Genomic DNA, 27737 nt, shown 5'->3' on the forward strand with positions numbered 1-27737 from the left:
AAAAGAGGACATTAGAAGGAATCAAGATAACATTTTACAGATAAGATGAAAGGTCGGGTATGCACCATTCCAGTGTCTGTGACTATTAGAAGAATATCTAAGAAAATCAGATGTTCAGCTCTGTTCACAGAGCTTGCAATTGCAGACGTACCTTCGTTCCAAGGTCCAGCAAACTTTCCTTATCAGGACATATGCCTGACCCCAGACCACCAAGGGCATAAGCAGAACGTATCATGACTGGGTAGCTAATCTTTTCAGCTGCCTTCAGAGCATCTTCAATCTTAAAGGAGAAGGGAACACATTTCAGAGATATAACAATTAAGATGAACAAAGTCTTCAATTCTGGTTACACAGTTAACTGCAAATCCCATCAGTAAGACACTAAGCTGTCTGAAGACAAAATGAAGTGAATAAAAATTGGTTTTGTTACATTGTTTTGTTCTGCCAAACAGCAGAAAAATGGAACACGGGCTCCAGGAGGTGACTTCTGCCCTCAGTTATGTGGGGACTTCCTTGCTGACTTTCCACGGACTATGTCCTTACCTGGTCTGTCTTCACAGACTTTAGCATGGCATAACCCCTCCAACAGACATCCTGGTTTAAGATCTGTTTGGTTTCCTCCAAACTCAAACAGGTCGTCCCACTGAACCAATCTTTTGTTTTCACACTCCTGTCCTCAAGAAGGCTTTCAGTACTGATGATTTTGAGGTCCTGAAATCCTAAGTCTAAATGGCTTGTGCAAGATTTTTTTTTTTTAAAAAGTAGCCACTGACATGTTAGATATTTTTGTGCTGCAGCACAGAAGACACCCCAACCTAATTTACTTTTCTCATCAATGGGTAAATTAGCTTAGGCTTTCCAAGCGCTTAATCGCATTTTCACTCATTTTAAATCATGGTGAACCAGCACAAATCACTGTGGAGCACCGATAAAAGCATACAAACTACAGTATCCACAGCTGTATTCAGCTTTCATTCAACAGAACTAGGAATAAAAAAATTTTTTTAATTACTCAAATGGGCAACAGTAATAATAATCACATCTTCAAAATTATCTGATTTACCGATTCCACTGCAAAGCTAGGAGCAATCTTTTCATTTAGCTCAGTCAGTTTATCGGAAAAAAGCTTTCTATCCTCTGTAGCCATGATGGATTCAACTGATGTACCTAGGACCTTCACACCATACTCCTGCAGGACTCCTTGCTTGAAGAGTTCCACTCCTGCAGAGTAAACAAAGTCAGTTTTGAGAAGCAGTGGTAGATGAAGAAGAAAGTATTCAAAAGATATCTGACTAGCTGACAACTTGTCCAGTCTCATCAACAGCTAATTTGATTATTCTTTGTCAGTATTAGAACTCAGAACCATAACATGAAAGTTTCTGACCTCAAATCTATGAAACTTTGAATAAAGTTACTGGTTGGTCATGATCTGCAACACAAAACAAAGCACTGCAGTTGGATACTGTTGCAAGAAGTTAAATGAAGCTAACTTTTCCTTTTGATTGTTGCTTCAAGGTGGTCTGAATATCCCCAATCCAACTGCGATAACTAAGACTTAAGTTGAAAAGCAGCATATATGAGTTACTTTTAAGTGTCAAACCCAGCAATTAGATGTTATGTTCACAGCTTAGCAAGTACCCTCTCCCCCACGGTCACTATCTCTGCTTGTATCCCTTAGTAACCTGGGCAATGCATCAGGCACATGTCTGCACAAACAGTCTGCTGAACCCGTGGTAAAAAACATGAGTTTGCCTGCAAGGAGCGGCAAGGCGACCATATTGTACTCACCACAGTTGAGAGCAGTCTGGCCACCCATGCCCAGAATTAATCCATCGGGACGCTCTGCCTTGATGACCTCTGTGACAAACTGTGGAGTGATGGGGAGGAAGTAGACAGCATCAGCCTGCTTTAAGCCAGTCTCGTTGGTCTGCACTGAAGCAATATTGGGATTCATGAGGACAATTTTCACATTTTCTTCCTGAAAAATGAAAATCTGCATTAAAACTAGGCATATGTGGAAAAAGAGTTAACAGCAGCAAAGGAGAGATGGGGTTCAACAAGCAATTTGCCAACAGCAAAATTTAAAAAGCCTGGTTCCTTATGTACTCTCCCATAAATGTTTTCTGGTATCTTGCACCAGGCTGAGCTAACACTAGTTGTTTACTTTGGTGCCTCTGCCAGTCTGTGAATCTTGAGGGAATGAGATTCCCACCTGATTCAGAAATTTGGTTGAAATTGTTTAGCACATTTAGGAGAACAGGAACAAACATAACTGTGTCCAGTTCTGGGCTCCCCAGTTCAAGAGAAACAAGGAACTACTGGGGAGAGTCCAGCCAAGGGCAACGAAGATGATGAGGGGACTGGAGCATCTCCCTGATGAGGAAAGGCTGAGGGAGCTGGGTCTGTTCAGCCTGGAAAAGAGAAGACTGAGAGGGGATCTCATCAATGCTTATAAATGCCTTAAGGGTGGGTGTCAAGAAGATGAGGCCAGACTCTTTTCAGTGTCAACCAGCCCAGCAACAGGTTAAGGGGTAATGGGCACAAACTGGAGCTCAGGAACTTCCATCTGAATATGAGGAAGACCTTTGATACTTTGAGGGTGGCAGGGCACTGGCACAGGCTGCCCAGAGATGTTGTGGAGTCTCCTTCTCTGGAGATATTCAAAACCCCCCTGGGCACGTTCCTGTGCAACTTGGTGTAGGTGACCCTGCTTTGGCAGGGGAGGTTGGACTGGATGATTTCCAGAGGTCCCTTCCAACCCCAACTGTTCTGTGGTTCTGTGATAATCATGTCTGTCTTCTGTTGGAAGTCAGACTAAAAGTGAAAAAGCAAAAAAAAAATTTAAACAAAACCAATCTTTTCCTGCCAAGCAGTAGGTCCTTGATCGTGGGTGTTATAGAATAAGTTTAATCAACCTAACTTTTTAATTCTACTCAATTCTTTTAAATGTATTATTTTGTCTGAATAACTTCAGTTAACATTAGTTAGCAGCAGAAGGAATTCCAGGTCACATATCATAAACTAATCCTGACCTGGCTGCTCGGCTACACGGAGGGGGGGGGGTCTGGAAGACTATAAGGAGGAAACTTTGTCAGCAGAAGCCGCAAACCATTGAGATAAGGACAACAAATGGCCCGTCAGGTTCAGAGGTGGAGAACCAAAGAGAAACAGCTGAGCCCCCAGACCACGAATTACCATTGGCCCAAGAGGCGCATGGACAGCACATGAAAAGACTGGCCATTGGACTGAAAGGCGTGTGAAGGGCGCATGGAGAGGGGATGCATAGATTGTAAGGGTTTAAAAACCCAGGGTTTCTTTGTTTCGGGGTCCCTCTCCAGAGGCACCCAGCTCGAGCTGTCATTCTGCTGTACCATCCAAATAAATTAATTATTTTTTCTAAGATCAGAAGTCTGAGACTCTGCTGCAGGAGACCTAGGGTAAAGAGATTTCTTTAACATGGGTATTCAGGTAGTTCTCAGATTTTTGTACCGACTAGTAACAGTACAAGAATGCATTTTTTGCTTTGACTTTCCATAAAGATACTTTAATTTTCCTGGTGTTATCACTTTAAAAGTCCCATAACATTTTTATTTGATATTGCACATACTAAAAGACAAAATCTGCCTCTATATGCAAGACAAAGGTAAGTCAAAACTTCACACTGTTTTTTCTCTGCCACAGATGAGAAATTAAGGTGATAAAAAAAGTTTATCTGTTTCCTACTATACCAATGGGAGTTTTGCCACTCTTTTGGCTACAGACAGGAATTCACTATAGTTTGCTCATTAATAGAAAATTCTGAGTCAGAGCTGGACAGATCAACTCTCCTCACTCTTGAAATATTAGTGCGTAACGAGGAAGCCAATCAAATTTTGCTAACAATGATGAGATCAGAATGTGGCCAAGCTTAAAAAACCCACATCAGCCACAAGGACATAAAGAACAATGTATTACTGCTTTGTTGAAAAGGTGGACTGGGGCTTCATTTTTACAGGAACTCATTCTAATCTCCATCAGCTTCTTGCAAGGCGATAAACTTCTACAAATAAACAAACCATTGCAAACAATGCTAATTATAGATGCAAAATACATTTTAAGAGAAAGATTTGCTATATGGAAGTTGTGGAGAAACAACAACGATTCTCACTAAAAACAGGAACTGCAATAACATTAAAAAAGAGTACAAAGAAACAGGAAGAAGGTTGGTAGATTAAGTCATCCATTCCTCGAGCAAATGCTATGGAAATGTTGCTGGGACTGGTATAGAAATTGCTGTTTTATCCCAGTTTACAAGAAGCATGAAAATGCTATAGGGTTTTGCTGTGTTTAAAATTTGTGATTGCTTGACCCGTTGGTTTGGGGGAGCAAATTTATAGCTCACCTGGAGCAGTGGTATTCTCAGTCTGAGCTCTGAATGCTCAGTTCTGGTGTTGGATAACATTTCTTCTCCTTCCTTTGATAACTTAAAATACTGCCTTAAAGATTAGCTGTAAATTTCTGCTGACCTTTCCCCCCCCGCCATGAAAAGTTGGATTTTTTTTTTTTCCACTGAAGCACACTTCCCTTGGAAATGTATGGCATAGGGAATGGAAAGAAGAGATAAAATCCTTATGGAAAATGTTTCAGATTTAGACAAATTACCCCAAACTGGGTAGTTTTCGTGGCGGTGCTGAGGGAAAAGGGTAGATGTCTGACCAAAACATTCTCCTTTAGTAAATGTATTCAGAATTTCATAGCTATAATTCTGTTGTAATGAATGGGGGAGGGAGAGGTATATCACTTTCCAAGAAGCTAGAGCATCTGTACATCTCAGCCCGTTCCCTACTTATCTGGGGCAAGGTGTCTTAAGGACCAGCTAGCAGTGATGAGGAAGATAATTAATTGAGAGAATTAATGCTCACTGTGCTGAGAGAGACACGTTTTACTGATATCACATCCTCTGGCCCAACTGATCGGGACGTTGGATTTTAATCCACCTGCTGTTTGCCCTTGCAACCCTTTCCTTCAACTTCTGCCTTTTTAATTTTTTATAAGCATATAGGACTCTGCGCAATAGCCACCCATCCTGATTGGAGACCTTTGTTACAACTTAATTAAAACAATGAATTAATAATACTCCAGGAGGGCTCCATTTCTCTTTTTGTGTAATATACACCTGTATTCAGACCAGTTGGGAGAATCCCCACAGCAAGTAATCCAGAAGGTTTCTCAGGTGACCACAAGCCAGTCTCTGTTGTTCACAGACACTTCCAGGCGTTGTTCTTCAGAGGATGTTCCTGCCTTTGATGGACATTCTTGCAAATACAAATTCACTGACTGGAGAAGTCCCAGCTCCACAGGACTTCACTCCTTAAAAAAGGCACCCATTTAACTGTATGGGTCTCAATATTAACAACAGCACCTTTTCATAATGAATTGGCATCCAACAGACTAAGAAGAACAACAGTACATAGCAGAATGAATCCGAATATCCAGCAGTGAGAATCAATACTGATTATTTATAACAAAAAAATGAAGAAGTCTAATGGGAAAGAAATCTCTCTTGTCTCCTGTTAATTGTCCCTGTTCTTTCCTACCCACGCTCTGCAGTTTTCCCCTGGCAGCCACTGACCAACCACCTTCTCTCTCGCACACAACTGTAAATCACTCTGCCATTGGCAAGGTCAGGAAGTGCTAGCAGTGCCGCTGGAATGGCTGATTAGCCTGCAGATCAGAGCAGCTGGCTGGTGGCCACAGGAAGGGAAAGGGCACTGTGGGAGGTCAAGCGAGGGAGATTTATCATTAAAACCCCCACTTTCTTCCACAAACCGGAGCTGAGTTTGAAGGACGAAGGAGCAAAAAAGGGAGAGAGATGCTTCCTTTCCAACTCAGGTCATTATCTGCACTCACCGACTCTGGGATCCTCCACTCCTAACTTGTTCTTGTTTTGTTGACGATGCAGCCAGTTTGAACTAGTAGCCAGCAACAGCAATACAGGACATACACAAAGCATATACAATACAAGATGTGTTGTAACACCAGGACCAACCCAGAGTAGCCCCTGTTTATATTTAAGGCTATGGTAATTGATTTTTCTCTTCCTTGACTTCAGGGTCAGCACAGGAATAGAATGGTCCTGACATCAGAACAGCCTTAGAGCCACTCACAATCATCACCTCATTTGAAGGCAGCTGTTACATCTGCTCTGCATCTGTCAGACAGACCTCTGCAAGCTCTCCTCCTTCTTCACATGAAGTTAGATATGAACTAGGGGGCCCAGGCAACTGTTACATTACCAGTAATAACCCCATTACAGGAATACTGCTATCCTTCTACACCTTCTCCTTGCATGAGCTTTTCCTCTAGCATCCTTTCTAGGTGCTTTGCACTTTTTGTAGCATGAAACAGTCAGAGCAAATTAGACCTCAAAGAAGATGAGAAACCAGGTAATAAGTTTACTGGACAAAATTCATCCAAAGGAATGACTTTTCATTCATTCCTTTCAAGATTATGAATCTATTCTGAAAACAAAACTTGGCATACAGGACCTTTAAAAAGTTCATCCGACTTAAAATAAATATCATTTAGAAAACTTGCCTTGATAAGGCGTTCAAAATCTTTTGCATAACAGTCTTGACAGCAGCCAAGCGTTCAGCTGTTGTTATTTTTTGTCTACCTTGCAGTATGTTGGCACACCACAAAACTTTCAGTGATTTCAGCTCAGGTAGAGCTGACCATATTCCTTCTCTTCATTTCCATTCAATTTGACAAGCCTGGAGTGACCACGCATTCACAGATAACAAACTGCTTGAAGACTACAATAGAAACCTCAAGAACATCTCTCTCTCGAAGATAATTCTGAGTGGTTAATTCACATCACTCAACCAACAAGTTCACAAACAAAAAATGACTAAATTCCCTACAGTCGTTTATTCTCACTAGCTTCCCTGCCTCAGTGATACCACAGTTGGATGACCAGTTAGCTGTGAGAGGGGAAAGTAAATTACATGAGGTTAGTATTTTCAGAATATCCTCTCACCTTCATGGCTTTCACAGCCTGGGATCCAGAGTAATCAAATTCCCCTGCCTGACCGATTGACAAACCCCCGGATCCTAGAACGAGAACTTTGGAGACCTAGAAGTGTCAAACAGCATGAAAAAAAATCAGTCCTATTGTAGTGGATGTTGAAACGAACAGAGACTGTGCAGCACTGAACAGTCTGAAATTACAAAACATAAATTCTAAAAAGAGAAGAAAAGTCACCTCCAAAATCAATGCAGTTTTACTTCTAAGAATATTTCTAATGGACATCTCCCATATATCTCTTGTTAGAGAAACACATGACTTTATGCATAGGGCATAGAATAAACATGTTAATTGTATCACTTGCGTATAGACAACCATGCCTCACTTTGGCTGCCCAAAAGTCCAGCTGCCTTCTAAGATAGCAAAACTGTATGAAATTCAGCCCACACTAGAAATTTCAGACTTATTTGCTAAGCAACAGAGCATCAACATTATGCTGCTGGCACAAAATCTCATGGCCAGGTTACCCCAGGACTCCTCGTATACTGCTATGAGAGTACCTTTCTTGGGAGAACTACAAAGAAAAATACATGAAACATCAGATAAAACTTTCCCAAAGAAAAGGGAGTTAATAGCACAAGAGATGCCTGATGACTGTAAGACAGGCAGCTGACAGGCCTTTTGTAAGGGAAGCCTCCTTCGACTTCCATGGTCAGCTTTTTGTGACATTTCGTACCGTGGGTTCAGTAGTAATTAACAAGCTCCTGGCCTCACTGACAGGCATGAATAATGAATATCTATACACTGACCTCCACTCTGGAAGCTGTCGCTCCAGCCTTGGGCAGGACCGAGGAAATGGTAGCGCCTTTTCCTCTCTTAACCAGCGAAATAAATGAATCAAACAGGAACTAGGAAAAAGAAACATACGTATTTAATTGCCAAAGTGGAACTAAATAAATACCAAGCAAAGAAGGAAAAAAACGTCATTTGTGAGCTCAAGCTATCAACTCTGCTCTGCTGCCTTCAGAAGGTTGATTTACACCATTAGAGAAGAGAGAATCATTATTTGAAATTTGTTTAACAACTTTGACATATCTGACAAAGCTGCATTCAAGAAAGTGAGGTCATATCAGGAAGAAAACACATATCAATCACGTCCGTATGCTCTGCTTGTGTATGGCTGGCAGTGTAATGAATGAACGTGCATTAAAAGCTAAAATACAGAAGAGCATACACTTAACTAGCTCAAGGGAATCATCTGGAACTGAGCCTGCTACAGAGCTGGGATCTGAACAGGTTTATCTAAACATCAGTTGTGCTAAATCAGTATTGTCCTTCCAGAGGAGATCCCAGAGCAGCTGTGAAAAGCGTTCTCCAGCCAGGTCAGGCCAGGCAGGGGTGACAGCATGACCACCGTTGGCATGCGGGCAGCTACATGCAGTGGCACAGGCTTCCCACCTGACCCCACGCTTGTAGAGCTTCTGTCCGCATGGCCCCTGAAGGTGGCTGCTGGGAATTACCTACAGAAGGAGTACGGATGGGTTCTGCAAACCTATCGGGATAGGCACTATGTTATCAGATCCGTCCCAGCAGTGGGAGTGCACAGACTTGGACAAGACACAGCTGAGGGTTGTGTTGAGTTCTGAGATTCACTAGTCAATCAGATTGGCATGAAACTTCTTGATATCAAGAGATTTACTTGCAGGTTTAATCAACATCATCAAATTAAGATTAAAATAAGCACTTCTATGTATTCTTCCATCTTCGTCTCTCAAGAAATGCTAAATAGTTTATTTATGTTCAGACATGCCTCCTCTGCCTTCCACATCCCCTGTTGCTGCTTAGTCATACTCTGTGACTACGCAACCAGTTGTTACAGAATTTGTGTGAAGTCACAGATGGGGGATTAAAATTTCATTTCACTTAGAAGCAGAGTGAGGAAGTGTGAATCCATTTACATAACTCTACAGTAATTATAAAATTTGAAAGTGGAACTAAAATGTATTAGAAAGTTAATGATTTTATTACAAAGCATCTGGCTAGTATTTTTTCTGTTAAGATAAAATCCTTTTCCTTTTGCAATCACCCTAGGTACAAGAGATTTGAGCCTGATCCTGCAAAGGCTTAAGCACTTCAGTAACTTCCAACAAACAGATAATCCCACCAGGACTCAAAGCATACACATCATGTGAATGGAAGCATTGATGCAAAGCACACCCAAGTCAATAGATGCCTTGCTGCTGATGGTAATTAGCTGTGGATCAAGCTAAGCAGACATAAGCCTATGCATGACTGGGCCCTCTGTTAGGATCCCAACATTTGCAAAACCAAGATTTAGGACCATCACCAACATAAAGCCTTGTCACTGTAGCTGATACATATCTGCACTCCCTAGGCCATCTGAAAGCAAGCCCAGATCAGCCTTCATACAATACCTCTGTGTCCCTTGGCCCAGGATTTGCATCTGGGTAGAACTGTGCTGTGAAAATTGGTCTGGTCTCATGCATAATTCCCTACAGGAATAAAAAAAGATTGTCTTAGACACCTCCTTGCAACCACACCTCATCGCTGTAAGCACTGAAGATCAAATGACTGGCATGCTTCTAGGGGCTGCCAAATTGACATCTATTTCATCCCCAGTTTTCAAACAATATCTTATCCAAGGAGTCATTGAGCCCCTTGCTCTTCTGCTAACACTCCAGTGCCTGTACAACCCAGAGCTGTGCGTGGACAAGAAGCATAGTGAAGACATCACTTTCTCTACAATGGCAAACACTACTAAGTTGTAAGCACTTAACAGAGCAGATACGCTAGTTTCCCTCCAGAGGTAATCCGGGACCAGGCAGAGATGAAAAACATACATGGCAAGAAAAGATCACCTTGGACAAGGCTATTATGGAACAAATGGTTTCACCATCCTGACCTGGTTGGCTCTGTCACAGCAGAAATGGATTTTGGTCACACTCTTGATTTCCATAACTCATTTTAAATACTGACACAGGGCCTTGCACATGATCTCTGCCCTGGGTTGTTTTCAGGGCTCTGATGAAGTGGGACCACCGCTCTGGACAAACAATAGCTATGAAGGTTCTAAACCGAGTTTGGAGACAGTGCTTGTAGTTCCAGTTGGAGCCAGGAAAAAGAGACTTCTCATTTGCATGGCCTGATGACACCAAGTAGCGTGGTCCACTGGGAGACTACCATGTAGCTGTCATTGCTCATGGCCTCCAATTCCAGGTGGAGGTAGAAAAGTCTCTCAAGAGGAAATCCAGGAAAAAATAGTTCTGATACAACCTGCTTCCCTCAGGAATGGACAAAGCAGTCCCAACAGCTCGTAGAGAGCAACACTGCCATCCAGAGCTACAGGGTGGGATGCTGGGATAGGATAGGGATGAGAGATGAGCTACTGACCACAGCTGATCCATTATGGTATGAGTTTCTGCCCTCAGAGTAAAGAATGCCATCAGTCTGTCACATTTTCCCTGAATGCTCATGTTACTTCTAGTTACATACAAATATCTTTAAAAAATATCCACTCCATGGCTTGTCAGTATTTGGAAATCTGTGTTGGCTCTGTCCAGCTGTGATGGGTCAGGTTAGCCACAAGAAATGTTTTTTCTTCTTCAAACAGAGGAATGCAACAGACTGCACATGAGAGCCCATGCAACGCTGTTCCTGTTTGTGCATCCCATGCTAAAATAACATTGCTCCTTGGCCCTCTCCATTTACGAAGGTTGAGGAGACTGACGCTGCTTTGGGGCTCCCAGAAATGGTCCTTTAGCTCACATAAAAGAATGTTGTGCTTCCAGATTCAGAACACTCATGTCCAACCTTATCACCTGCTTTATGCACAAGCACCATCACGCTTGTCTCCCGTCTTCAGCTAAAACAAATATGAAAGGCCTGGGATGAAAGGGTTCAGTTTGTCAACACAGCTGAAACAAACTCATTTTAAAAATTGAGCCAAACAGCTGTAAATTTTTTGTATTAATATCTTGTTTGGTAACATTTGTCTCTGTTTAGATATGCCTGCAAGGATAAATAATACAGCAACCAACAAACAAAACTTATTCTAAAACCATCAGCTGGAAATTACTGCTCCTCGATCCTGAAAAGTACAGCCAGGATATGCTAGAACAGCACTGTTCAATCTGCCAGACTTGATGTAGGGCATTTATCCAAAACAATGGAGAGGCATATTCCCATGGGGGAAATTGCTTTTGAAAATACCTTCTTTTCAATGATTTTCTGATAAATAACAAGAATTAACTGACTTGCACAACACTGGGCCTAATGAACAAGATTTAAAATGGGCAATTATAAAGCCTGAGATCTGTCTCAATGTCTGTCTGACTGTCAATACTAAGCTATGGGATATTGTTCTCCTTCCTATGCTTTTCCCTGTTCAGCTCTGAACCTCCAGAGGCCAGGTATTTTTTAATTTATTTTTCCTGCATGGATGTCACTTGACATTGGACCTCTACCTTAGATCCTGTAAATTGTTCTCTAAAGGCAACTGCTTCTATCCCTCATGAGTTTAGTCCTTGGAATTCTGTTTACAATAACAGACCAAATTAGACTGCAGTAATATTCCTTGTCTGCGCTGGGCAACACAGAACCAACACAACAGTGACACAGACTAGCACACCTGTGGCACAAGCCTTAAGACAATGGTAACTGTGTGAGCACCACTAATGGTACAGAAGTTAATAAGGCAGCTGTTCAAGGGATACCATAAGGTCACTGTTGCAATCCTACACTTTGGGCTAGTATGAACAGTGGTAATGGCTCTCCCTCTTTTGGCCTGTAAGGCAGGCCTCCAAGTAAAGTAGATGCTCAGATCATCAAGTTTAGTCCTGATAACTAATTGCAATCTGACAGCAAGCTTCCAGGAGGTGAACTAAAGCAAGAGAGAGTCTTTGCTCACTGGAGGCTGCTATGTGCAGGTGTCTGGAAAGCTTGAGCTCACCTCGTTCGTTTGATCATTGGCATTCACAAAGAGAGGTTTCCAGCCAGGTGGGAGGGTAGAGCTGTCGATGGCATAACCGTGGTTCTGAGCAGTGATGACAGCCTGTCCATTCACTGCATTCAGGACGGGCTGGTTCTGTCCTCTGAAAGAGAGAGGATCAAAGAACGGGGAACGGAAGTGCCAGATGTGTCCAATGTCACAATTAGGAAGAGCTAATAACTGTGGGGCTATACACAGCGGTTCAATAGTAGCTGTTCAATACTGACAGCCAATCTCAAAATGATAAATCCTAGGAGAAACTTCACTATCTTTCAGTTTGATGGGGATCAATTACATCAAATACTTTTGAAACACCCTCAAAAAAATATGCATGACATAGCAGTTTAAATTAATGGCAAGGAGAACGGCTGGAATGAAGAAGTAATGCTACTGACGTGCTAGTTTCCATTAAGGCAGTTCAGAAGCAAAGCACTGCTGCTCTGTGGCCTTTTGCCATGCTGAGCTGGTCTATCTGGTCTCTGGGAAGCAGAAGAGCTGCCGCACCTGTTCGCCATCTGCATCTTGTAGGAAGTAGCTCCGGCTGCTATTCCAATGATTAGATTCCCCATGCTAATTCCAAACAAGGGCTCTGGGCGATTGCTCTCCAGGACCTAAAATGAAAAGGTTTTCAAGAGTGGAGTGTCTCTGTTCAGCATTTCCAGCATAAATCACGCTAGTGCCCTCACAGCAGCCACACAGATTTGGGAAAAAGCTGAATGCAAGGGTGGCAACAGCCTACAAAGGAAAGCTTCCTCCTCTCCTCTGCTTCAGAGGGAAGCCTCAGGGGGGAATAAGCAACGACACTCTGCATTACAGCCATTTAGTGTGCCACTATTTCAAATGGGAGCCCTGTGAAATCAGGGCTGTTCTTTGATAAGGTCACAGAGGTCCTGAAAGAGCACAGGGTATTTTAAGGCACTGGTACGGTAATCATGTTTATTCTGTATTGTTCACCAGTCCGTATAGCTTTATTGTAACTACTGGTCTGGAGATAACTCCCAGTGGACCAAGATGAGGAATATCCCAGGCAGCTGAAATGATTGAACGACATTTGTTCCATAATGTGTTAGTACAACCAACTGTTTAGATTTCAGGCACTTTTAAAAAAGGCAAATAAACAAGAATAATCATCCTGTGGCTATTACACTGTACCTTTCTGACATTCTGAATCACCTCCTGGGCCTTCATGGGATCCCCTGGACCTCCAGAAATTATGAGCCCATCATACTCCATCCTGGTGAAATCATGGTCCCATGGAACCAAATGTACTTCTGCACCTCGCTAGAAAAAAAAACAAGGGGACAAGAAATGAGGAGAGGAACAAATTAATTTGTGTCAGGAGGTTGATCCCATGCTGTCACGTCTCAGAGGCTGAGTTTGGATTTCAGTCATCCGTTTGACAGGGAAAATAATGAAGTTTCTCTCCACTACCTGACCAGATTATTCTCACAAAACTGGTAGACTTAGTATCTTTGAGCCACCTCAGTGTTTGTCAAGTTTGTCTGAAATTCACTAATGAGATCAAAACTTACTAATGAAATGCAAAATAAGTGTGTATGCACACATGTAAAATATGTTCACTTTTACAAGGTGCGTTCATCCTAAATGCTAAATTAGAGCTTCAAAACCTCGCTCTATGACATGCCAGCAATAGTCCTGCACATCAAAAATGGGACAAACGTCCGCATAAACTAAAAAATGGAAACAGGGAAAACCTGTACATCTACACAATGAGAGGACACTGCCTTTATTCCTCCTGTGTGGCTACGAAGTGAGGACTGCTACATCACTGTGATAAAAACAGGAAAAGATCTTCACAGAATTATACAATTAAAGAATAACTCAGGATGAAGGGACCTCAGGAGGCCATCTGGTCCAACACTGCTCAAAGCAGGGGTAATTTCAACTTTAGGGCAGGTCGCTGAGGGCATTGGTCAGTTGCTATCTTCAGTTATTATCTTCAAGGATGGACATTTGGACATTTCACAACTTCTCTGAGCCTGTTTCAGTCATTTACCACCCTCCTTGCAAAATTTTTTCTCCCATTTATTTACTTTTTACAATGTTGGGTTGATCTTCCTTAGTTGTTCCTTAGAGAAGCTGTGTCTTGTCTTTTTAAAGCTTACCTTCTAGGAATTCTTCTCACATCTGAGAAGATGCTGCACAGGTCCTTTTCCTTATACCCTCAATACAGTGTACCCAGTTCAGAAAACACCTCCCAGTCCATAAAAATCATCCCAAAAATTGTACCTCATTTAGGACAGCAACTCCTACTGGAATGGATGCGTCCGGGTGAAAGGAAGGCTAGTGACTACAGGCAAGGCTCTTACCAAAGCAAAACAAAAGATGAAGGACATAAAGCACTGACCTACCTTTACTAGCAGACGAATAATGTTGTGCTTCAACCCACAGTCGACAGCTACAACTTTAATTGGATTCCCTCTGCCATAAACCTTGAGCTCCTATGAAGAGACAGACCATGCTGTAAATGACAGATCACTCCCTGCCCCCAAAACAGAGGGAAGATGGGTAGCAGAATAACTTTTCACCAACATGCAGCAACTGGTACTTAACAATCAATTTACATGGAAATCTCCGAAAGTACTGCAGACATTAGCGTTTCCTTAATTTTTCTGTGAAAGTATAGGTTATAATGCTCTTTTATATACTGTTGATTACAGCAGTAACAGCAATTCCTAAGAAATCACTTGTTTCCATAGCTAATGACAAGCTTTTTTGCTGTTTCACCTCATCAGCAGCGAAGCAACAAGCTAGTTCCCACAGATTATTGCAGCCCAAAAGAAACACCAGGTACACAGTAAGAGATTTTCAGCTGAAGTTAAGTCATCCTGCTGACACCAGTGGAGCGAGGCTACTTCACACCAGCTACAGATCCATCACATTGAACACCACCCTGACCCTCCAGTCACAGTGAGACCAAAGCATAGCACAGCTGGAGATACCCCATGAGTGACCTCCAGCGCCTCACAGCAGCACTGACCAGGCCAAGCACGTCACTGACCATGACCTATGTTCACACGGACTTGACAGTTCTACGTATCAGACAACACACCTCCTCTTCCAGGTGCTGCTCCTTAACCTATTCCACAAAGTAAATTGTCACCAGTCCCAAATCTGGACCATTTTGTTTTGTACACCTGGTTATCTATTGGTCACAACCAGCATGGAAGAGAGTGAAGTCAAACCACCATATCTTATACAGGCCTTGATACTGCAACATGCAGACATATTAACAGACAGCTGTACCATTGTGTCATGGTTTTGGCTAGGATAGAGTTAATTTTCTTCCTAGTAGCTGGTACCGTGCTGTGGTTTGGATTTAGGGTGAGAATAATGTTGATACCACAGGGATGTTTTAGTTGTAGCTGAGCAGGGCTTACCCTCAGTCAAGGACTTTTCAGTTTCCCGTGCTCTGCCAGCAAGGAGGGGCACAAGGAGCTGGGAGGGAGCACGGCCCGGACAGCTGACCCCAACCAGCCCAAGGGATATTCCATACCATAGGGCGGCATGGCCAGTATAGAAACTGGGGGAGTTGGCCGGGAGGGGCCGATTGCTGCTCAGGGATGGGCTGAGCATCAGTCAGCAGGTGGTGAGCTATTGTGTTGTGAATCACTTGTCTTTCTTGGGTTTTATTCCTCTCTCTCTGTTATCTCCCTTTTCATTATCATTATTATTATGTTTTGTTTTATTTTATTTCAATTATTAAACTTTTCTTATCTCAATCCATAGGTTTTACCTTTTCTTCTGATTCTCTTCCCTAACCCACCGAGAGGGCAGGGGGAGGAGTGAGCGAATGGCTACATGGTACTTAGTTGCCAGCTGAGGTTAAACCACCACACACTGATGTAAGGTTATTTATGGACAACTCCTTTCTGAAGCTTGCTGAATTATTTTGCTTGTTACATAACTGCAGTTAGCACCAGGCTGGGATGTTATTCATCAATAAGCACAGAAGGCAGCCTTCTTCCTTCTAAAAACAAACTCTGTGCTTACCTTCAGTTATGCTCATCTTCTGAAAGCTGATATTGATAAGTGTACTTTATCCAAAGTGGCTTTTCTCTTGTGTAACACACCATTGAAAAAAAAAAAAGTGGGTTTTTTTTAAAAAAAAAAAAAAACACCACAAACAAAACCTACGTAACTCCCTTTTAATCAGCTTCCCTGGCATTCATATTTCACAGCTGGACCCCTTTATGAAAAGATGCTAAAATTCATGCCCAATATGCCTGGTGCAGGGTAACGAACTGAATCTTTTCACAGGAGGATTATGACTAGCCAGAAGGAAAGATAACCCCTCTACAGGGAACTCAAGATGAAGTTTATTAGCAGAATATTACAACTCCTCTCTCTGTTATCCTAACTCAGCTCTTGTTTGAACTTTTATCTTCTCAAAGATTGAGATGAAGAGATTTTTAGGATGCAAGAGCAGGTCCTTTGTGAGGACAGGTCTGATCATCATCAGGAGCGACTTCCTGCCATGTCAGGAGCAAGAGTGGAAGAGATGGGGTGCAAGCAGCCACCTCCCTTCACTACAAGGCTTCAAGCTGCAACACGTGAACCTTCAATGGTCCCCAATCCACCTTTGAGGACATGACTCAGCGCAGAGCCAGTAGTGTTACCACTGCTGTTACAACTCCTGCTGTGTAATGTTGAAAGAAGATTTTTGTATTGGAACATATCTTGTAGTTCACACTACGTAATGAGATGGCAAAGTACCCCACAATCCCTTTTTGAGAATGAGTAGAATGGAAATGATATTGAAACTGGTCTTGTTAGATCACTCAAGGCTTCTGATATGAAGCTGTGTCTGACATCAAATACGACAATATCTTCACAGTCACCAATAAGTGGATTCTGCTTCCACAATCCGTGGTGGAACTGTATCACTGCAGAGGAATTATATCGGTCTTCTACCTGCTATCCTTCAGGCTTCTGGGAGGTGGGTTTCGAAAAATCTCAAGAAGATGAAGATGCTCAGTTCTCACAGAAACTAACTTGGTGTCATGTGCCAGAGTCCCTTAAGAAAAATTCATCCTCCTTTTTAAAAGGACTTTTGGAGATCCCTCAGTTCCTCGCAACATCCATACTTAAAAATCTGCAAAACTTTATGAAGCAAAGATCTCCCTCAAAGGGTCTTCTTGTCTCTTCTAATGGCCAAAGGGAGTTGTGGGACAAAATTGCTTTGAGGTAATTACCTCACTCTTCCCTGTCCAATTAATTAGGCTACGATTTGTTACAATCTATCCTTGAGCAGCAAGACTGATTTTAGGTGTTGCTATCTTCACAACCCTCCCCCCCCCGACTTCTCACACTTACTATTCCTCTGTCCTGCGGTGCACTGATTGCTGCATCTGGCTGAGAGTATGTCTAGACAAAAACCAGGCTGGGAACTGGATCAGGGAACTGTTAAAATTTCTTCCTTCTAAAGCCAGAGGATCTCCCTCATCTGTTCACTGCAGAGCCTACAAAAAAAAATTGTCCCAGTCTGAAAGGATGACGTGGAAAGGCTGCAAGCCAGCAGTCAGGCAGAGTAGAAACTCCTGTTGGCGACAGTGCGGAGAACAGGAGTACATGGGGCTGTATGTGTGGATAGAAGTGACCTTTCAGCTGCCAGTGGTTAAATACCTCTCATCTGTTTTGGGACCCTGACCATCACATGCACCAAAATAAACCTTCGCCAAAAGTTCCTGCAACATCCTGGCAGTTTTCTACATTCCCTGCCCTGTACAGGCAACATTAGCAAATAGAGTCTATATCACTAGCACCTAAAGGCAGCAGGGGAAAAAAAAAAAAGAAATAATAAAAAAGCCTATCACTCCTAATGTACAATTGATAAGCAGATTCCTGATCTTACTGTATCCTGATTTACGTTAAAACAGTTGGCAACAAATAGATTATCATGTCCAGTAATTACCAACATTGAACAGCTTACTTCATTTTCAGCTTTATTTGTGATGTTGCTTTTTAAGCCCATAAAATGAAGTTATAAACTTAATGAGATCACCAAAGCTCCATTAATCTTATTACATCCCCGTTTTAGAAGCTATTTTCAGCATCTTTACAGTAATTGTCTTAGTAATTGCAGGGTTTAGCATCAGCCACCTTACCTGTTTCTGAGTCACTGCTCAAAATGGCTCCACCTGCATCTTGCAATCATAGATCACAACCTCAATAAGCAACTGCCATCCTTCTGTGTAGCAACAAGGCCTTGATTCAAAATACAGTGGAGGCATCGGCATGAGCTGGTGAGATCCCCAAAGGAGAGATTTGCAAGGCGGCCTATGTATTCCAATGGCATCCCAGGTAACCAGTTACTACTGTACAGACAGGCCTGGACGGAGACTGCACTTCAGATTCCCACTTGCTTACCAACCAGTCTGTTCTGGACTGATCCTCACTTGTGCCACTAACACACCAGCTTGTGTGCAGAACAGCACAGAAGTAACTATTTGCAGAGGTCTTCCAGAGCCTCACTGATCTCGAAGGAGCTGCAAACACCATAGTTAGGATGGAATTTGTAAAAGAGACTCACACTCAGTTCTCACTTCCGTCAATGAGATTAAGCACCCAAGGCACGCTTTATCCTGCAACTTTCAGTTGTGGACCCCAAAGGGTCCACAATTCAAGACATTAGCCCTTGCATTGGAACAAGAATAGTTACTTTTTTTTAGTATGGGCCTGATTTGCTACATCCTCATGATTTATAATGTTCTTCTCAGCTTGTGGTCAAGTTTGCATGCCCAGCTAACAAATCCTCTGACCAGAGTACTGTTCAGACTACATCCAGCTCAACACAGCTCATTTTAGACCTTCAACACTGCACCTAAGGAGCCATGGGGATTCTACGAGGATGATATTGAGTTGACAGTCCTTCAAAGGTCTGGAAAGGTGTATGATTTAGAAAAGGTCCCCAAATTGTTTGTTTAGAAAGACTGGATGATTCCTAGAGCAAATGGGGAGCAGTTACTACCTGGAGCATACAGCCCTGGGACTACAGAAGAATTTCTCACCTTTGTTGAAACTTCCGAAATTAAGTTTTTTTGATTTGGGTCTGCAAACTCCACAGGTTGACCTTCAAATTCAATCTTCCCAAGTACCGTGCCCTGTGGAAATACACCAGTAAACAACAAAGCATGAGCAAAGGAGAAGCTGTGAACACTGGGACAAGGTGCTGACAGGCACAGCAACTGGAACAGCTGTTTAGGGATGGTTTCTTGGCAGCTCATAACCATTTCTAGCATCTTCAGAAGTTTACAAGCCTTCCTCGGTATCAAAAATCTGTTTAAAATCCTTCATTCAGGGAAGAGGCTTTGTCAACAGTAAAATTTGTTAACGGGCAGTTTGGCAAGCTCTCTAGTGACAGTAAAAGGGATTCCAAGAGGATCAGAATTCACATCTCCAGATAACTGTTGTGTAGAGTAAATCACAAAGCAGTTTGAAGCTTTTTGGTTTTGGAAACCCACTGTGAGGTCTTCAGCCACCCTCTGTGGCTAGCTACAGGGCATCAGAGCTAGTGTAAGGCAAAGCTACGCAGGAGGCAGGTCAGCACAGCTCTTTTCTGAATAAGCTGTTGAAAAAAACAAAACAAAAAAAATCACCTCCAGCAAGTTCTACTCTTTATTGCTGTTACCACTTCGCAGAAGCTAGGATACTCTTGCTCTGCCAGCAGGATATCCTTCTCCACCTCCTGTTCATTCAAGTTCTCAGTGGAAAAAACCCTGTTTTGGCTTTGCCCCACTCCTGGAGTAAGTGGAATTAACCTAGAGAGTTAACCTCTTCTCAGCATGGGGATAGGGTGTGCAATACAGAACTTCAAGGACGGAAGGGGAAAGTAAAACAGAGGAAGTCAATGTTTTGTTGTAACTTTTAACGCATAACACTCATGACAAAACATGTTAAACTCAGCTTGCCCTGTGGATATTGCACTAGCATGCACACCGGGATTGCTCGTCGGGTTTACCGATACTTCCATGAGACACTTGCATGGTTGGCCATACCTGAAGTATCTTTGCCATTTCCCTAGGGCAAGAAAGAGCTAGCATCTTGCATTGCCATGCACACTACCAAGGCTAAGTTTTAAAGACAGAGTTTTAACAGTGTCTTAACAGTGGCTGACATCCTATCTCGAGTAGTGCCTCACACTAAAAGCTACTCCAGGCTGCTTTGCATGGAAAGGAGCTGGAAAGGTCAGCATCATCTTAAACAAGTCAGGTTCTTGGGAACCACAGAAACTGCTGAGTGCCACACCATGCAGTCAGTGCCATAAACGCTGACAACAAGGTCCTAAAGCTCTTGCTCTCAAACAGGAACCCTGTGTCTTACCTTGCTCCCAGATTATTCAGCCAAATGGTGCCCTGCATTTACCTTTAGAGTCCAATTTAACAAGTCACTGCATATTTCTGCATTTATCACAACACAGCCCTGTTCTCACCCCCAATTTATAAACAAAGTGAAATACTAAGCTCTTTTTTTCAACCTGAGAAGAGTGGGATTTAAGGCTACATTATGCACTATTTTAAAAGCCACAAACCAATACCACTCAGAATCCCAGTATAATGGGCATTATTACCATACACTGCTAAGTTACAGGATAAACATTGAAAGTGTATCTACTCTGGATGAAAGGAACATCAATCCATTAAACAGTATGTCTCAAGAAAGTAGAAAAAGTATTGCCATTTTCTATTGTATTAAACTGCACTTGTCTGCTGTCTGTAAGAGCAGGACAATGCCCTGTCTTCCCATAAGAATTCATTTCTACAAATACTCCTCTATTCAAGCTGGGTCATTCATATTTGGCTCAGTGGAATGAAAGGGGGTGTGGGCTCAGACTGCAGACTGCAAACCGATCACTTAAAGAAAAGAGTAGCTTCAAATAATCTGTTACAAAAAGAAGGGTCTCCAAGGCACATTTACATTCAGACTGGCTTTGATCACTGTTTCAGCCAGTGTACCTTAACATTAACCTCCATTCAGTAACATAATCCTGCTCATGTCCTTCAACTGTCAGCTCTTGGAAACCAGAGAAAAGTAATGACTATTAAAAATAATAATAGGCTTCAGCCAAAGAAAACCAGCCTGAGCTAGGAATCCAGCTTAGGTTATTGTAGGCATTCCTTTGCCTCTGAGGAGCAGGATAATTTCCACTGACCAAAGGTGGTGCTGTCTGTGAACTAATATGCACAATATCTCAGAGTTGTTGTGCTCTCTGACTTACTATCTGAGGCAATGTGTAGTTGACACCACTACCCGTTGTGTCTGACACACTAGTCTGACACGGCTACCTGAGGCCTCTCATTTACATCAGCTTGTGCTGGTTCACTTATGTAGAGCAGGAAACCCAGAGCACAGCCAAGGAGAGGGGGCTTCCTAGATCAGAGCATTGCCTCAGCTGTACAGAAGACACAGAGCCTTTGGAAAAGCACAGGGATCTGAGCAGCATCTGAGGTCAAGGCAGTGCAGCCATAGCATTGCTACCCCAGGTTTGCTGCACTGTTAGAAAAAGGGCCCAACAGTAGCAAGGTTAATGCAACTGGGTCAAGGGAAGCAGATCGTACCTTGTCACAAATTAATTTGGACAGCATTCTGGTATCAATCCCATACAGTGCAGGTACCTGAAGAAAACACAAGAGAAGGATAAGTTACAGAACAAGTAGCTAAGACAGAGGAAGACAGCAGCCAGATCACTTTGCTGAGAAGAATATGTCCGTGTTTAAGGAGCTCTGTCTCTTAGCAGCACTATTACCAAGGCTGCCTCACTTCCAGTTCTTCACTTCTCCTCCTTGTTCCCACTCGTAAATACCTTAGTTCTTCAAATCTAATTTCTGCACTAAAAAGCACAAAGTAAAAAGTTCATGTGGCAAATATCTGAGCCCCATTTTGCCTTACTTATGAGCACCTAACCCTCTCAGCCGTCACAAGCCAGTGGCAGTCTACTGACACATCCTTGACTCTCCCCACAGCTTCAAGTCAGTGGGGCTCTGGCAGCTATATCTCTTCAGGTTACCACGGTGGCAACCACTAGGAGCACCACTACAGAAACCTTTGACAAGCAAATAGAATATGATCTAATGCGTATCGTTTTTATGGAGAACCAAACATTCCCATTTAATGAACATTCCTTCTGGACAGATCTTGGAAATACCATTGCACTCTGAAAAAGAAAAATGGATGAAGAATCAGAGAACAAAGGAACACAGAAGGAGCCCAGTACAGACTGGTGAAGACATCTGAGGAGAAGATCAGTTACCAGCTCAAAGCCAGCAGTTCTTTTCCCTGTTCCCATACATACAGGTCTGTTCTCATAATGTAGTTACCCCTTGATTGCTCACCTGTTCTTCCTGCAACCACTTTCCCAGGCTCCTAGTAGCCTGCCAGTGGCTGTACTCATTGCTGTAATCCAGCACCAGCAAACCTGAAACCTGCAGAGAGAAGAAACGTCATTTTGCATTGAAGGATCACTCTCTACTTGCCCTGGACCTTCTAAGTTTTCACTGCTCATCCACTGCAAACCGTATCTCGGACAGGACATGAGGCTAGGTGCACATGGTACGACTGCTCTTACATAATAAAAAGATAGCAAATCTGAGTCTTCACAGGGGAGGTGCACAGAACAGAACAGGTACCTGGCAAAGGGGTAAAGACTTCAAGCTCTGTCATGATTGTACCTGGGCCCTTTTACTCAGGAAATTCATAGAATAATGTGGCTTCCAGGTAACCAAAGCTGCAAATCGCACTGAACTGAGAAAACACTTCCTGTTAGAAAGAAAATGGAAATTTAAAATGAGACAAAAAGTTTTATTTTTGATTCATTTTTTGTTTAAGAAAGCTTTTCACTTTTAAGTGATGTTTCATTTCAAAAGTCAGCTCTGTTTTCAAGTGGAGTTAGATAGCTTATAAAGGAGTCACTTCACCTCATGACAGATAAAGCATCTCACTGGTTCTGCAATTACATGGTTTTGTTTCATTTTTCAGTACTGCCACCACTGCATGGACACAGCCTTGCTTCTAGCCAATATCCCATCACCACAGTCTAAATACTGGTTTCTGCACTAGTACGTACGGCCTTCTCCATGCAACTGTCACCTCCCCTGTTTGTGGTAGTGCAGGCATACAGAGAAAAGTCTCAGCACACAGAAACTTCTCATTCTCACTGGCATTTGACCTCTCTGTGGCAACCAGTCCTGGGCAAACACAGATAAATATGAGGCAGAAGGGAATGTGGAAAAAAGCCATCCAGGACAGCAGTTCACAAAAACTGTAGCATGTCTATCACTGATGGGAAATACACCACTTCAGACAGCACATGGCCTGGTAGAGAAAGCAAGATGGATTATCTTTTGCCACCATTCCTCCAAAGGACAATATCCAGAAGAAGAAAAAGAAAGACTGAGTATCATCTATTCCTTCTAACTTCTAGGAAAGTGCCAGTAAACTCTTGTGCATGCGCATACACACTCACACACAGTCAGGCCGCTAGCACCACCCTTTGATCAGCTCTGTCTCCCACTGTTACCTTGATCCCATCAGACTCCAGAAACCTCCTGAGGCCCATTTCATCCAAAGCAGCCGTGTCAGGCACTCCACCATTCCCAACTATGGGATTAGCCAGTGTAAGAATCTGTCCTTTGTAGCTGGGATCTGTCAAGGCTTCGGTGTATCTAGATGAAGAATCAATAGAAGAAAAGTACATTAGTCTGGAGTTGAAAGGAAAACAAAAGAACCATTGAAAAAAAGACATGTTGAACTCCCATATGACAAAAAGACAGAAATGGTATTCATGTGAAAGCATGCTCAGTATAAAAGCAAACACATCTGTGAATCTGCCCCGACTTTACCTTCTGCAATTAATCATTTGACACTGAGAACAAGCAAAGGCTTCGGCTTCCCATTTTTCATTTAAGAGCTTAAATGAACAAACTCAGATTCCTTGTGATTTAACACAAGGTAAACAACTACACAAAGTGCAGAGCGATCACAGAACTGCAGTAAGTGCATGGCGTATCACTTGACCCGCAGATAACAGTTTGGGCTTGGTCATTCCCTGGGCACGCCACGTGGGCAGTGCTTTGTCATTGCTGCGTCCTTCCCTCCATGCGATGTAAGAACGTGTCCCTCAGTGGCAACAGAAAGCTCAAACTGAAAAGCTGTCAGACAACAGAGCTGTTTGCCCAGACTTGGTCCCTTCTCCAGTCTGGAGCTTGCAGGTCTTGACATATCAGGGCTGTAACTGCTCTCTCTGTGGGGAGCAGGCAGACAAATCTATGCCTATGTTTTTGTCTGGGAAACAGGAAAGCAGTTGTGAATCATCCTGGTGATTCCTCACTACTACTCTGGGTTCTTCTCTCCTACCTGCTCTGTCAAACCCTGCCCCAGTATACCTTCTGCAGCTTCTCCCAGCACATGCCTGGCCTCTCTTCTAGGCAATTTCCAGGTTCCCAGCCACAGGAATGACACCCCACATTTCACCTGACAAGACTCCTAAGTGCTTGGAAGTTGGTTTGTGTATCTCTGAACAAGGCAGGTTGAAGGCAATGCTTTGGCACTCAGCAGTCCACCCTGGTCACAAGGCCTCAAAGCATGTCCTTATATCTTTAGCCGAGGCAGAAGCCTCAGGAACAGCAACTTTGTTCAAGCACATGCCTGAATACCCTTCTCAGCAAGGACAGATCTAGAAGGTGGTGGAAGATCCTTCTGCAGTGGAGGATCAAACCTAGAATTTTGCAAAGTATCAGCTCTGGATCCAGTAGATCCAGTCTCGCTTTCAAGCCCAAAGAGAAGGACAGGGTAAACATGGTCTACATGCCCAAGCTCTTATTCTTCAGCTTCAAATTAACACGCAGTCCTTCGCTTTCTCCCCTATACTGTAGCATACTGTTGCAGCAATCCATTAAACAATTGATGTCTTTCAACCCAAAAGCAGCTGTAATTTAGCAACAGATGAAGTTATCTACACAAATATTTATCCAAATGCATAAAGACACTTCAGGATGAATCCGCCCTATACAAAATATAATTTATTATTGTCATTATTGCTGAAACAATACATAATTGGCAACTCCAGCCATCTACCAGATATCAGCAAGTCACAAGAGACATTTTTATGGAACATAGGACTTACTGCCAGAAGATTAATTGTCAAACATTGGGAAACTCTTCACAAAAGCCGGAATGGCTGCAGGCAGATACAGACAACCCAGCACACCAGCCAGCTCTGAGAAATGACATGTCGACTGAACAATGGCCATGAAATATTTTCAGGTAAGTCTCTCCTGCTGTTCAAATCTATACTTCCTGCTGCAGGTAAACAACCACACAAAGCGCAGTGTGATCACAGAACTGCAGTAAGTGCATGGTATCTGCACATTTGGCATTGCGCTCTCCTTCCAAGTCAATTGGTTATGCTTCCAAAAGACTCTTTGTTAATGACAAAGCTAATGTAATTAACCTTTGCGTTTTATTTGTAATCAGCAAACAAGGACAGAGAGCCATTGGGTTTGGTTGGGGTTATTTGTTATCAGCAAATAAGGACAGAGAGCCATTGGGTTTGGTTGGGGTATGAGACAGAATGCCCTTTAAGCAGGAACGATGCCTTGTGGAATACAGAGGAGGCACAGCTCTGCACTGAGACGGAATGCCCTTTAGGCAGGAACGATGCCTTGTGGAATACAGAGGAGCAGATGGGAACACCAGCTCCAAAGATGTTGCAAGGTCTAATCCTTGCTGTGCCTGCCCAAAGGCCTGCCTGGTTTCAGTAAATTCCCGTCAGCAGTTCTCTCACTAGAATATCCCGGGAAACACACACAGACTTATTGGAAGCAAATGCATTTACGGAGCTGTTTCAAACATAGGAACATTTTATGGGTTGTAATTCTTCTTCTTTCTTAATTGGAAATCTCCTCTCTTCCTTTTTGTTCCTACACCAAACAGATGGCTGCAACACTAGGATTGTTGAGGTTTTTGGAGCAAATGTTTCTGAAAAGTTCATCCTCACGCTTCTCTAATGAAAACTCAACATTCCACCCCCAAACCAGTGCTCTCTGCCCTCTATTCCGGAGTACTATGACAACATTTCAGGCAGCGTTAGCAACTTCAAGCCTGAAAGCTGTACGTGCATAAAGTGCTATGCCCTCAAGTTCTATGACATGAATCAGAGCGTGGGAGTCCAGATGAGGAGACAAGGTGCAGAGAAGCATATTAATGCACCCATGCTGACCTCACTCAGCATCTAGAAACACCTACTTCACAGAAAGCTGCGGTCTGAGGCTTAACAGCAGCCATAGCAAAATCACCCCCGTACTAGCCTCTTGCTCCCTATACTGACAAATTGCTATGTGCCCAGACAGTCTGTAAGAGGCCCCAGCCCTGGGGACCTCCTTCCCACAGGCACTTCGCCTCTTACTGTGTCAATGAAGAGAGGGAGCTTGGTTCCTCTGACTACATAAGGTCTTGATCTCTGTGCTCAGGAGCACTAGGCAGAGCTACAGTTTCTTTCACTGGACAGCAATCCCTGGGCTGGTAGCAAATCTATCACTTTTATGATCTGCAACCATGCTGCAAACTCTTATCTTCCTCTTCTCCGAATCAACCAAGGTCATGTTCCTGGAGAGTGCTCTGAAGATACAACTTCACATTTTGAATGTTCCCTCCATGCCTGTATGCTCCCCAGCACAGGAAAGAGATCTTTCACGGGCATTCTCTTCAAATCACTAGAAAATGAGCAAACACAGCTTCTGCTGCCACAGTAACATGTGGGGAGGAAATTAATCCATCAGGTCCTCCTTGACTTTTGTGATGTGACAAGATTTATTGCCCATAATCTATCACCGAGAAGAGAACTCTGGTGCCCTCCATCATTCTGATCTATATTAAACAGTTGCTTGTTGGCAGGTATATTAACACAGCCAGTAATTAGCGCTGTCAAAATACTTAAATAATTGCCTCCTAATGCAAAACTTTGCAAACAGATTCCCCTCTGCAGCAATTTAACATTCTCACCAATGAGATAATTTAAAAACTCATCCTGTGAGTACTGGTTTCTCCAAAGGCGAGCAGAATTTGGGGAATGCAAGGCAGCTGGGCAAAGACAGCTATGAATGACTGCAGAAAAAGCTCAAGCATCAACAACCTCTGAGCTGTCTCACCTCACCAGGGACATGTCCTTCTCCTAATCAAAAGCCTCATTCCACTCTGCAGATCTCCTCTGCTCAAGCAGTTCAACAAAAGCACCGGCAGCATTTGGCTGCCATCCTAAGTCAGCCACTGGCTTCTACTACTCAAGAGAACAGAGAGTCATGCCAGGTTAGGCATGAATCTGATCCTACCCTTTAGCTGGAAAGGGCACAGAGTTAAAATGCATCCTTAACTGTGGTGTGAGCCAACAAATGTCAGAAGGGATGGGTCATATAGGTGACAAGCTTGGGAATCTCGAGATTTAAAAATTTTGCACTCGGAAGCCAAGTTCCATTACCCAGAAGGCTGCAGGTGCTTCAAACCTCTATATTTTATCAGGGCACTGGAGGGAGAACAAAGACAGCTCTTCTGCTTCGACTCGGCAATGGCTGCATTTCAATGGGAAGTGGTCAGATCCCTACATACCTCACTATCATGGTTAGTTATATCAGTCTTTGAAGTTCATCATCACCACAAATGCTACGACACAAGAGGACTGCCTGAAATCTCTTCAATAACTATCTCTCTATC

The 27737-nt window shown here is 43.0% G+C and overlaps 1 protein-coding gene across 1 annotated transcript in view; it reads right to left on the minus strand.

Annotated features, from left to right (window-relative positions):
• Positions 1–23695, minus strand: part of CPS1 (carbamoyl-phosphate synthase 1, mitochondrial) — a gene marked incomplete at its 5' end in the record, with an annotated part of 84796 nt that extends 61101 nt beyond the window's left edge. Inside the window, 14 exons of the mRNA XM_009699474.1 lie at positions 152–280; positions 1064–1221; positions 1789–1978; positions 7019–7114; positions 7816–7914; positions 9442–9519; positions 11976–12117; positions 12519–12625; positions 13167–13295; positions 14387–14476; positions 19046–19138; positions 21593–21649; positions 22367–22456; positions 23551–23695. Of these exons, the coding sequence (XP_009697776.1) occupies positions 152–280; positions 1064–1221; positions 1789–1978; positions 7019–7114; positions 7816–7914; positions 9442–9519; positions 11976–12117; positions 12519–12625; positions 13167–13295; positions 14387–14476; positions 19046–19138; positions 21593–21649; positions 22367–22456; positions 23551–23695 (1603 nt within the window). The remainder of the gene's footprint in view (positions 1–151; positions 281–1063; positions 1222–1788; positions 1979–7018; positions 7115–7815; positions 7915–9441; positions 9520–11975; positions 12118–12518; positions 12626–13166; positions 13296–14386; positions 14477–19045; positions 19139–21592; positions 21650–22366; positions 22457–23550) is intronic.
• Positions 23696–27737: the final 4042 nt, after the last annotated feature.

The sequence above is a fragment of the Cariama cristata genome, unplaced genomic scaffold (genome assembly GCF_000690535.1).
Source record: "Cariama cristata isolate BGI_N322 unplaced genomic scaffold, ASM69053v1 scaffold4144, whole genome shotgun sequence".
Lineage (NCBI taxonomy): Eukaryota > Metazoa > Chordata > Aves > Cariamiformes > Cariamidae > Cariama > Cariama cristata.